Source organism: Pezoporus occidentalis, unplaced genomic scaffold, assembly GCF_034315485.1.
Source record: "Pezoporus occidentalis ecotype Australia unplaced genomic scaffold, CSIRO_AGI_Poc_V1 ctg167, whole genome shotgun sequence".
NCBI lineage: Eukaryota > Metazoa > Chordata > Aves > Psittaciformes > Psittacidae > Pezoporus > Pezoporus occidentalis.
The window spans coordinates 358,408-370,468 of NW_026913499.1; the positions used below are offsets into that span (position 1 = coordinate 358,408).

The 12,061-nt window shown below is 42.2% G+C and overlaps 1 protein-coding gene across 2 annotated transcripts in view; it reads right to left on the bottom strand.

The window, feature by feature from the left end:
• Positions 1-11,458, bottom strand: part of DENND1B (DENN domain containing 1B) — a 153,929-nt gene extending 142,471 nt beyond the window's left edge. For both annotated transcript variants that reach the window (XM_062613427.1, XM_062613426.1), the window contains exons 1-2: positions 11,326-11,458; positions 8,535-8,599 (exon numbers count right to left, since the gene is read on the bottom strand). In XM_062613427.1, the coding sequence (XP_062469411.1) occupies positions 8,535-8,599; positions 11,326-11,342 (82 nt within the window). In that variant the 5' untranslated portion in view covers positions 11,343-11,458. The remainder of the gene's footprint in view (positions 1-8,534; positions 8,600-11,325) is intronic.
• Positions 11,459-12,061: the final 603 nt, after the last annotated feature.

Sequence of the window (12,061 nt, forward strand, 5' to 3'; positions counted from 1 at the left end):
AACACAGATCCCACACCCAAAATCTTGTTCAGGCCCTTTTTCTATCACCACTTCTGCTTTTTCTCTTCTCTTTTCCATATAAAATTCAGGATTACGTTTTAATCTTTTCTCCTAAACAAGAATCACAAAATATAAGAACTCTCCATCCACCCAAATTATTCAGTTCAAAACACAGAGCTACAGTTCCAAGACAAATGGAAAAACAATCAAAGACAAATATAAGAAGTTGATGTTTCCATGTGCTTTATTTGTCAGTTGCAAAAATCTTCCACCCCAAACATGTGCCTGTAAATATCATCTTTTTAAATGGATCTTGGAGTTATCACATGTCAGCCTACCACAAAAACATACAGATTCTTAACACATTAGTTGTAAAGCAGTGCTGTGCTCCAATCGCTCTTACCACACAAAATTATTTTAAGGAACATTAGCTCTTTAGTGGGAAAATTTACTTTGGCCTCGGGGAATTGTAAGCCCTTCATGAACAGTTATCTAGCTCTTCCCTTTGTAACCCTGGTCATGTTCTATTTTATTTGCAAACAGAAGTATCTATCCCAACAGTTACATGATGAGCATGTGCATCTACATGTACCTGCAACCCCAGTGGCAGAAGAAAAATAATTCAAGACTACTTCTGTGAACCAGACAGGAAACCCCAGCCTCTTCAAGTCAGTGAGAGAGAAGTGTCTTATGGTTTTGCAAAAAGCATTTTAAGCCTTAAAACTTTAACTACTTTTCAAAGCTTTTCAAGATTTTAAATCCTCCATACACGAAAGACAAGCCATTAAACTATATATGAAGAGAGCTAGCAGCATAACATATCTCCTGAACGAACGATAAACCTCCAGGTAAAACAGACTCTTCAGCGTGTGGGAGGGGTGAAGCATGCTTGACATTAGCTTAGAGAAATATGCAAACTCTTTACACTCCTGAATGTAAGCAATTTAAAAGCCTACAAACTACCCTCCAGGCAGCCATCTCAAATAGCTAAGTACTAAAATGAAACTAAAACAAGCACAGGAACATCGACTTTCATACTGATTGACTACCTTACATGATACAGGTTGCTGCCTTTGGCTTATATTTAGTTATATTAATACTAGTATGATCATTCTTGTGAATTTCATTTAAAAATTCTTTTTATAACAAGTTCATATTTTTATTGTTTAACTCATCAATTTTTTCCCCTTTAATTTCATTGCCCAAAACCTGATCACACTGCTGAAAGTGGCATATGGCATTACATGAAAAAATTACAGTCAGAGAAACGCCTGCAGGGGAATAATTCATCTCTACCAGCACTGATACCACACTGCCTGCCCCCGCGTTACTACAGCTGGAATCTCAGGAGTAGAACAGAGCATGCTGCTCCTCCTAGGACTGTCCTCTGGCTGCTAGGGAGTAGGGTTATCCCTCCCCACCGAGGCCTCTTCTCCCCAGTGAAGAATGCAGGGAAGATAGGGGAAAGAGCTTCCCTGACCCCCTTCTCCAGCAGCCTTCACCCCTCCCCCTCCTACACACACATATCTGCATCCACCTCCAAATTACACATACATCCAAGAATCTCTAAGCTGAAGGGGAAAAAAAAATCTGTAGGCTATGAGGCGCTGAAAAGCAGCAACATTTTCCTCCACATTTTTGCATCTGTGAAGAGAAGCTGAAAGCTGGAGTGACTGCCCTCCATTTCTCAGCCTCTGGAGACTGAAAGGAAAAGGTAAAAAGGATCAAAATGCCAATCTTCATCTTAGATGCAAGAATTATAGTTGTCTTAATTGTTTTTGTTGCTCATAATTCTCCAACACCCACTCTTTGATAGTGACAGTCCAAACACACTGAAGAAGACATTGTTCATACCCTGAGGAGCTTGCCAATTAAATAAATTTAAATATAATGAAAGCATTCATTTAGATGCAAGTGGAAGGTTTAAAGTTACATAGAAGGTTATAATTTATGAAGGACTTACAGGTATGCTTAGTGTTTGCACACAAGACAGCTTTAGCCAAACTCTGGCACATATATATCTTGCTTTTGTCAAAAAGGAAGAAAGTGGTGCACAATCTCAGGCATCACTTGCTTTTGTCCTCAAAACATTTACACAGTCCTTAGCAAAAGACTGTGAAATATTCTGCTCCTCATCAATCAATATTCCTGTAGAGAAACAAGGATTAAATGTCCTCTTCTAAGCTTTTTAGGTACCACATTTGAAAGTTTTAAGAGGAGAAACAAGAAACTGTTGCAGGGAAGTAGCACTAACATAAGTAACAACATACCAGTTAATAAGTTGGAGCAGGGGGTATGTGAATCTTAATGAAACTCCCTTATACAAAAACTACCTCTAAGACGGTCATCAGATAGCCCAGGGTTTGAAACACCATTGTATAAAGTGAAAAAGCACCTTTACCTTTGTATTGGTGTAAAATAAATTCTAATATGGTGACATTATATTTGAGACTAAAAATCTACAATTAAATATGAAACTTGTGAGAAATCTTATTTAGTTCACAGCAATATATTGTTGCTCTTCATCATCACCTGAAGAACACGGCGTGCTTTAAAAGGTTAGAGAAACAACTTTCTGTAGGCCAGTACTTATTTAGTATCCTTTCAGTCAAAACCAAGAGTGACTACAGTTGGCAGTATATAAAGGCTAAATCAAAAGTTCTAATTGCTCTGAAGAAAAAAATCCTGCAGACTTCTTCACATATTGCACTGATAGAATTCTCTCTCAACAGTTCAAGTGACACTCTGCAAACTAAAGTACAGCAGAGGAAATGAGTTCTCTGATCAGCACATTACACCCATGGGCTCAGAGTCTGTGGTTAATAAACAGCTCTCTACAGTGAAGAGAAAAAAAAGGAAGAAAAAAAAAAAAAAACAGTGCTTGCTCTGATCACAATCCTGAAAGCAGCTTTGGAAGACTCTTAATTCAAACCCTACCAAAGCCAGACTGAAATAAGAACTGCATTCATTTTTTACTTTTTTAACCCCAGAATCAGGACCTTCCTGGAACTACACATCTTGTTAGTACCTCACAGATCACAATCAAACCTAAAGAATTGTGCATTTCTAATTCCTGAACTTAATTCAGGCAGTTCTTAACTCCACCAATATACAGTTAACTGGGTTTCACAGATTTTCCTTGAAAACTTAATGAAAAGAGGACCTTTTAAAGAAAAATGATTTAGAGATCATGCATCACAAAGATTTATTATCATTCTGGCACAGGCAAGATAAACTACAGGAGTTATTCATGCAATTGAACACAACCTTTTAAACACCTCTGCAAATCAGGTGTGTAGCCCTAGAGCTATAGAAGGCTGCTAGCAATAAAGAGGAAATAGAGACAAAGCAAACAAATTTCAAGCCTTGTTTAAACAATTATTCTTTGCTTGAACAGAAAATCAACTGCTATTTCAAAGGGGTTTTCAAGTAAAACTTGGAAAAGTCAGGACTAGAACAGTCCTACACCCAAACCTCAACATTCAGCAGTCGAATTCCCTGATCTACCTGCACACTCCATGGAGCCTTTTTGTTGCTTTTCGTATGTGTTATAACAAAAGAAAACGAAGGTGCAGCAGACAACACTCTCTTAACCACACAAATTGAAGATGACTAGATGACAATCTGAGTCATCTAGTGAGGAAACCATGGACAGACATGCCGAAGACCTTATGTCTTTCTACTACTAGCTGCTCTATTTGCATTGCCTTTTGTGTTTGGCCTCTGCAATCCTGTTTTAACAAAATCAGTATAGGACGTACAGTTTATAAAATCAGTTAAACTACCAACTTCAGCTTTGCACATTTAATCAAAATCTAAAATTCATACATATATGTGTGTATGTGCACATACTGTATATGTATATATTTATAGATACATAGATAAATATGTACTCTTCACATAGATTACACTAGCACTAGTATTCGGGACATGTCTTGTGGGGGAGTTCAGAAACATCAACTTTCCAGAAATTCATTTTACTTTTCATGATGGAAGTGCCTGGATAGAAAAAAGAAAAAGGAAAGGAAGAAAAAGAAATAAATAAGGTGCAGACTGCTATGTTTAGCCAGTTTCTGGGCTCAAGCATACCATATAGCATGAGGTGCAGGATAATTTTCAAGAGACAAGAGACTGTCAGAAGAGGAAAGTTGCTGTAGGTGCAGCTGTCATGCAAGCTTGAATCAATAGCATCATGTAAGACTGTGTACTCAGGACAACTGTAACACTGCATTACTTCTGATACCTAGAAAGAGTGATTCGACCCAAAGTACAAAAAACTTGCATCTTTTTACCATAAAACCAAAGAGCAATGCTCATCCTTAAAATAACACAACAGTTTCAATAATATTACTGCCTGTTAATCGAGTCATCCTTTGGGTCTGCAAGTAAAAATTTAATACAGAGGGCCAGCTGGTGATGTTAAAACGGGCACCCATTTTTGCTATTTCTTTTATTTTTTTTTCTTGTTCATTAAGAAGTGACATAGGGAAGAGTTACACAAATCTGCAACTGCCTCGGAGGCAATGTAAAACCTTTTACTATTAAGTGCTACTGACACTGCAAGCCAATTTCATTATTAACAAATACTGGGCTGTTAGAATGGCTTACCACTGATATCCCAGTCACTGAGCAAACTCTGGTGAACAGAAGTTAATTAATCTCAAAGTTTTGCAAGCACTGGGTTATGAATTTTCCCAATAAAAAGTTGTCACACTAACTCGTTACTGTGTTGCAACACATCATGTTAATCAATGCTTACCATCCTGACCATGCTGCCAAGGACTGGAAGTTATGTCATAGGCTACAATCTGATTTTGGTCCTAAAGGGATTTTTTTCTCCTCTTTGGAATATATGCAACTGTCTAACTAAATATAGCTGAAATGCAACTTTCAAGGTTAAGCCTTTCCTGTAGTGTAATATCAAAAGCATCATTCAGTCTGAAAATACAGACTAAATTCTGTACTGTTGAGGGACCCATATCCTGTTTTGTTCTAAGGATAGCCACTAAGCCCCTCTAATAAGTAGATATTAATTTTTTTATATAACCTGAGCGAAGAATAAACAAAGCTTGACAGAAACAGTAAAAAAATACTACAATTCATGCTATTAGCTCAATTGAGTGTTCAATTGTAAGAATACTTACGTAAAGAGTACCCTTTTCTCTCTCTTGCTCAAAAATAAGAATTAGAAGATTACTATTCCAGAAATGCTGTTATACACTCTTGTAGTTTAAAACAGAGAAAGAGAAGCCCAAAAGGATGATCTAGCCAGTCAGTAATAAAGTATTAAGAAATAAATATTCAAGTATGCAAGCTACTCTTGAATGCCAAAAACACAGATACCCAATGGGAAAACAAAATTTTGATCCAGCTGTAACTAGACATGCTATCACAGCTCAACCTGAAACCACTTCAGGAGCTACCTATGATACATGAATAGGTAAATTTTTTTTAACCTACATGAAAAGTCTTAGGCGCTTACACTGAATAGAAACCAATTTTGGAAATAATTAGTGGCATGATTTAAGTACACATTTTATTATACATATAAACCTTGCTGCATTTCATGTACGTATGATCCTTTATAGCCAGAAGAGCCCTAGGACTTTGTCAGATGCAAAAAATAAACATTCCTTGTGAGCTATGCTGTAATTAAGAAATTACCTAAAAATACTTTCCCAAAAGCATAATAATTTCAACAGCAAAATTTCTTAACATGTCACACTGTTACAGGCTTATAGTGCCCCCATAAAAGCATGACCTTATTAATAGCTACACATGCAGTAGGTAGGCTACCTCAAGTGTTATTTGTTAGAACAGTAACACGCTGGCACAATGAAATTAAAATGAAGGAGAATGCACACTACAGCAAAGACTGAAAAGAAAAAGCTTAAAGATACATGGGTCACATTAAGGTCTTCCTTTCCCCTAAGTCAGCTTCTCCTGCTGCTCACTCATGCAGGGAGATCATAATTTTGTGGCTGTGATATTTCCACGGCAACACTGGTGACAGTGATGTTGCAAATTCAGCCCTGACATAGCTTCAGGATCAAGTACAAGGAGCAGATGGGATGCGAGGGAGAAAGCCCTTATTTAAACACAAATCTCTTTCATAAGCAAGAGGCATGGGCAAAGAAACAGGTGAATGGATCACATTTTCAAGTACGATATATTCAAAAGATTATCCTAGCATGAAAATCTATTTGAAGGCAAGACCTACAATACAGGGTAACTGTAAAATTTGTTAGGCCTTATAATAAACCAACCTTGAAAGCTCCCTGTTTAGCATGACAAGCCTTGTGCTCCATCTCTGAAGTGGTGGTGAAGACAATACACTTTTGTCCTTGTGAATTTCCTTTAAATAACTTTAACATTCAGATATATTAATTTGATACATCACTGTGCTCATAATACCATATGTAAATATGATGTCAAGCCCTCACCAGAGTGAGTTTGTTAACTGAATTAGATGTAATATGAAAGAAATTAAAACAGATCCCAGATGGGTCATCAAGTACAGCAGGAATATTCAGCCAGCACAATCCGATTGTTAAACAGGGACTGCCCTTTTGGGCTGATCTGTGGACTCATTAAGAATCTATACAGGCTCCGGGAACCTCTCACTAGTTGACACACCACAGACTCCAACACTTCCAGTGTCAGACGCCCTTTCTGCCTTTGGCCACAGAGACAAACAGCAACTGAGCCCACATGGGGTAGAAGGTATGATAGCAAAAAGTGGAATAGAAGAGGGAACACCCTCAATACAGTCACAAATACAGTCTCCATGTTAACTCAGGTCACAGTTCAAGGACGTACACAGATTTCTTAAAGACACTACTTTCCACAGAGGACAGCTGATGAACAGCACAAAACACCCACCAAGGGAGGCAGGGGAAGTGACTACGAGCACAGTTCAGACAATAGGCAATCATTCACAGTGCTGCAGGTAATGAGAAGTGGTTTCTCATGGCAGCAGATGCAGAAAGATGCAAAGCAAAAATCAGAAGTCAAAAGGGAGATCAAAACAAAAAACACACATTTTTCAAGATGAAGACCTTAAAGGATTATCAACAGTCTAGCTCTCAGGAAGGAAAGAAAAAAAGGGAGTACAATCTTCAGGTTGATGCTGGGCTTAAGCCAAGATGTGAATGAGCACCCAGCAAGGGATGTCAGGTGGAGGCAGAGAATAAATGCACAATGCAAGAAGGAACAGATCAGAAGTCAAGTAGCTAAGAAGGGTACACAGACAGTATCTGTGAAATTACTAAGGCAAAAACTGCAAAGGAACAGAAGGTAAAATGTGCCATGATGAAAACCACAACAAAGATTAGAGTTAGGAAAGCCCATCTGATTCCCCAAACCATGTCTATACTAACAGCAAACCAAAAAAGCAGGCAATAAAACAAAGGACATCACTAGGTGATCACAAATAAAGTGAAAATACCCAAGGGCTGCAACAGGACCAAGATTCCGCAGCTAAATGAACCATCTTACGAAGAGGAGGAAGATTAAAAAAAGCAGCCTGTTGAGATTGTCAGGAAGAGACCTAAAGAACTACCGTTTTCCAGCTTTAACAAAATAGGTTTTGCAGATGTATTAGTCATGTACCCATGACACCACTAACAGAATTGGTGGCTGAAATTAAAAAAGAAAAAAAAAGGCATAGTTTGGGGCTATAAACTTCTACAGGCTTCTGACATGTTACAGTGATAAACTCTGTAAACAGCATTCACCAGCACAGAAGAATAAGAAATATATTCATTTTTCAGATGTAGTTTATTGTTTATAAAATTGTGATTAAGATAGAGCTGTCGCAGACTAACATGACAACAACACAACCCCAACAAGACTTCTTCTCTCCCTGTGTTTTTCTAAGGCCAACAACCTCAGATGAGAACACAAACCGAGTTCCCCCAATGGACTTCCTAGAGGTCACTTTAATTTCAGCACTGGAAATACCATCTTCTTTTTACCCAAGAGGAAAAAGGCTTCTCTTGCATTGCTACATCTCTCTTACTACGTGCTTATAGAGACATGAAACTGACAGCTAATATAAGCTCAAGTCAGCCTCGTTGCTGTTCATAATGTATCAAACCAAAGCAGCAGCCAAACATGAGCTAGAAAGACTCTGTTGCTCAGAAAAGAACTTACTTTCTCCCTGTCACACAGATTAACATTCCAGTGATAGAAGTCAATTGTTCTGCTAAAACCAAATCCTACACAAAATTAACATTTCAAGGCTTCAGAACTGTAGAAGATGTATTTCAAGTCCAAGCTTTGCAAGTATTTCTCTCAGAACAAAAATATTTTTACAATAGCCAAGATGAAAATGGCTTATAACAATAAAAACCCACTACAACTATAATTTAACACATAAATAGATTCTAAAAGGCAATAAAATAACCACAATTGCTTTCTCATACAATCCCAATCCAAGAGCAATTCAAAACATAAGATGACACTAAATCAGGATGCAATTTTTTTTCCCATCTCATTTCCACAAATAAGCATCAATAAGCAGGGTATATTACCTTCATTTTCAGATGCCTGGCATTTTACTTTCAGTACCAGATCAAAGGTACGTTCTGGATTTTCCCTAGAAGAAGCAAACAATTAATTGATTAATCACATATATGTTTCAGATTGTATTTCTACTGTGTTATATCTTTTCCATTCTATTTGCACAGAATAGCATTAAAATAAAATAAATTTCATTAAAATAAAATTAGAAATCAGATTAGTTCTAAGGAAAAATAAAGTCACATTTGCCTATACAGCCTTAAAAAGAAAGAATAAGGAAGATAAACAAGCTAAACTGTTTGATTTATTTAAGTGATACTATCACTGCATTAAACATCAAATAGCTTTTAAGTCACTCCATCATACCACGGCTAACAGTTGGGAAAAAAATGCTACTAAAATCCCTACCAGTCAATCTGGAACATATTAATGGAGTCAAGGGCAGCCTTTTCTAGAGCTACATTTTATTTCTACTTAATAGAAATAGCTCATCATTAGACTTCCACTGTAATTGCATGAATTCAGCCATTACCCTTTAAATGCATATGATTACCTCCATAAGGCTGAGAATCACTGAGCTGCTTCTTTCACAAGATATTGATCTTTAAGTTTAAATTTAAGGGCTGAATCTCACGCATGATTCAGTGAATGAGAAAACATTAATGCAATAATTAGGGATGGACACAACCCTGAGCTGGCCAAGAGGATGGAGCCTCCATATCTGCAGCAGCCATCATAGCCAGTGCGAAGGCCAGGGCCTCTTTCACCTCCCCAGTAAATACACACCTGTTAATAAACTGCATAGCCCAACAGCAATTTACACTCAACCTAATCCCAAACTAAATATTTATTAAAACAGTTCTAAATGCCATTCGTCTACCACCCACCTCTCTCTGCTTACCAAGCACTCTGCTATTTATATTAAAAACAAGTGGTACAACCGCACCCATATCAATTATCTATTTAACCACATAAAAGGCTCACGCTTGAACTCCCTTCTTGGGTAGCACTCCCTCTGAAGAGAGCTGGAGTTTTAGGTAAATGAGAAAACCCAAAACCTGGTTCCAGGTTTCTAGAATGCTTCAAATACAGCAGGCAGCAAATTAACAGCCTGTTGTTTCTTTAAAGAAAGTTTTGAATGACATCCAAAGGTGGAGCTAGGTGAAATTTCAGCTGTCACAAATTGACTGATTCAGTACGTGCTTTCATAGACCATCATCAACTGAGATATGCAATTATAGTCAAATTCAGGTTATGGAGACATAACCTGCCTGTATCACAATCTTTCTTTGCACCGCATTTTTAAGCATTTAGTTGGGAAAACCCTTTATCTACTGATCCTGTATGTAGTAGATCAAATTCTGCTCTGAGTTACAACAGCCTAAATACAGGATACTGGGGATTTACTCTGCCATTAAAGTCCAGCCACTGTTCCTCTGGCTGGCAAGCAGGGCCAGAATGAAACTGATAACGGTTGGCTTCATTGAGCCACCTAGAAAAGCGAACCACAAAAAACCTTCCCTTAAAAGCAGTGACATCTCCTCATGACATCACTCTAGGCCAGGCACTGGGTTCATACTCTCAGGCCATTTCCCCTTTCCTTTTCTCCCTAAACCCACCCCGCAATGCTGGGTTTTCTAATGTGTACCAGTAAGTGTTACAAATACCGGATGAGTGCTTCTAGCTCAACCCCAAGCTGAACTACCCTGACGAAAAAGGCTCTTTGAAGTAACACTGCCTTCTGTCTTTCACTATACCACTCGAAATCTGCTTTTGCAGAAAAATGCTTCTAAGTTTACTCTTCACATCCCACTATGCATGTGTCAAAAATGTGTCAAACTAATCTGAGCATTGTCAGACTGTCTCTCGTTTCCTTTACAGCTACCCGGCAGCAGCCTGCTCATTCATCGTATATTTACACGGACACTTTTTTGTCAATTTCCAAAACCCGTGTTTAACATCTTGTCAATTTCCAATGTCAGCAAGACCAGGGGCCGCTCCTGAAGGGCAAGGCTGGACAGCAGTGCTTGCAAACACCTAAAAACCTTCATTTGCACCTGCCTTACGACAATGGCAAGAAGGTTTGTAGCTGCTGGAGAGATTCATGTTACCAAACTTAGCCCGCCAGGCCCTGCAGGCAAGGTCACTACCCAGGCCTGAGAAAGCTCCGGCGACCCATGCAGGGTGCTGGGCCCGCGCCTGCTGGGCGCCTCAGGAACCAGCTACCACTATTTAATGGTCCCCTCTTCCCCAGCCACAGACCCACAAAGCACACGCTGCTCCTCCCGGCCCCTCACTTCTGACCGGCACGGCACGGAACGGCACGGCGAGGCCGGCGGCTGCAGGAGCGCGGTGCCGCCGCAGCGGCGGGCGGGCAATGCCAGGGCAGGCGCCCTGTGGCTGCAGGACACGGCAAAGGGCAGCGGAGAGGCCGGGGGCTGGAGCCGCCTGCTCCCCCTGCTCCGGGCCAGCCTGGGGGGCGCCGCCCCGCTCCCCCCGCGCCACGGGTCCCGCCTCGCCCCGGCCCGCCGCGCAGCGCCCGCTCCCGGCCCCGCTGCCTGCCGCCCGCCCCGCTGTCACTCAGCGGCCGCAGCGCGCCCGGCCCCTCGCACGCTCCCGCCGGGTGCGCTCCCCCTTCTCCCCTCCCTCCATGCCCGCCCGCCCGCCGCCTGGCGGGCCCGGCAGGCCGGGGCGGTTGCGAGGCCTACTCGCCGCCTGGCCGCCGCAGAGCTCAGCTCGGCCCGCCGCGCCTGACAGCCCCGCCGCGACCCCTTGCCGGTCGCCCCCCACACACACACTCACTTGAACCTGCTGTCCATGGTCGCATCGCGGGACCCCGCGGCTGCTCCAGCGCCCCGCCGCGAGAAGCGCCCCGCCCGGCAGGGGCGAGCGGGCGGCGCCGGCCCCTCTGCCGTCGGTGTCGGGGGCGGCTCAGCGCGGCGGCGGCTGGCGGCGGCCCATGGCTGCTCCGCTCCGCTCCCCCGGCTCAGGCCGCGACTGCAGCGGAGCGGCGGCACCGCCTCCTCCCCCCGTCTCTCAGTTCCTGTTGCAGTCGCTCCGGCACCTTCTGGGAAGCAGGAAGCTCCGCGGCGGCCCGGGGAGCCGCCGGGGCCGGTGTCACCTGAGCCCGGCGGGGGAGGGCCAGGAGACCTGCCCCTGTGAGGGACAGGCGGACAGCAGCCCCTGCCCGCCGCGGCAGGTGCGCGGGCCCTGGAACGCCAGGACCGGTCCGCGGTGGCCGCAACACCCAGGACGGGTGCCGGTGCGGAGCCGGGCGGAGGCCCCTCGGAGGTGGGGTAGGGCAGCGCACAGGTACGGCTGCAGCGCGGCCGGCACGTTCCACCATTCGGACGCCCTCACCCGCTGCAAAGTAACTCCTCAGACGAGCCCGGAGAGCGTGTTGGCTTGTACATCTTAGCATCCCTTCTACATTCTTCGTGCACAGCGGGAAAGTGGAACCTTTCATGCTAAAGGTCATAAATGTTAATTTAACCTGCGGTAATCTGTTTAGCTTCTTATTTTTACCGAGTGCTAAACA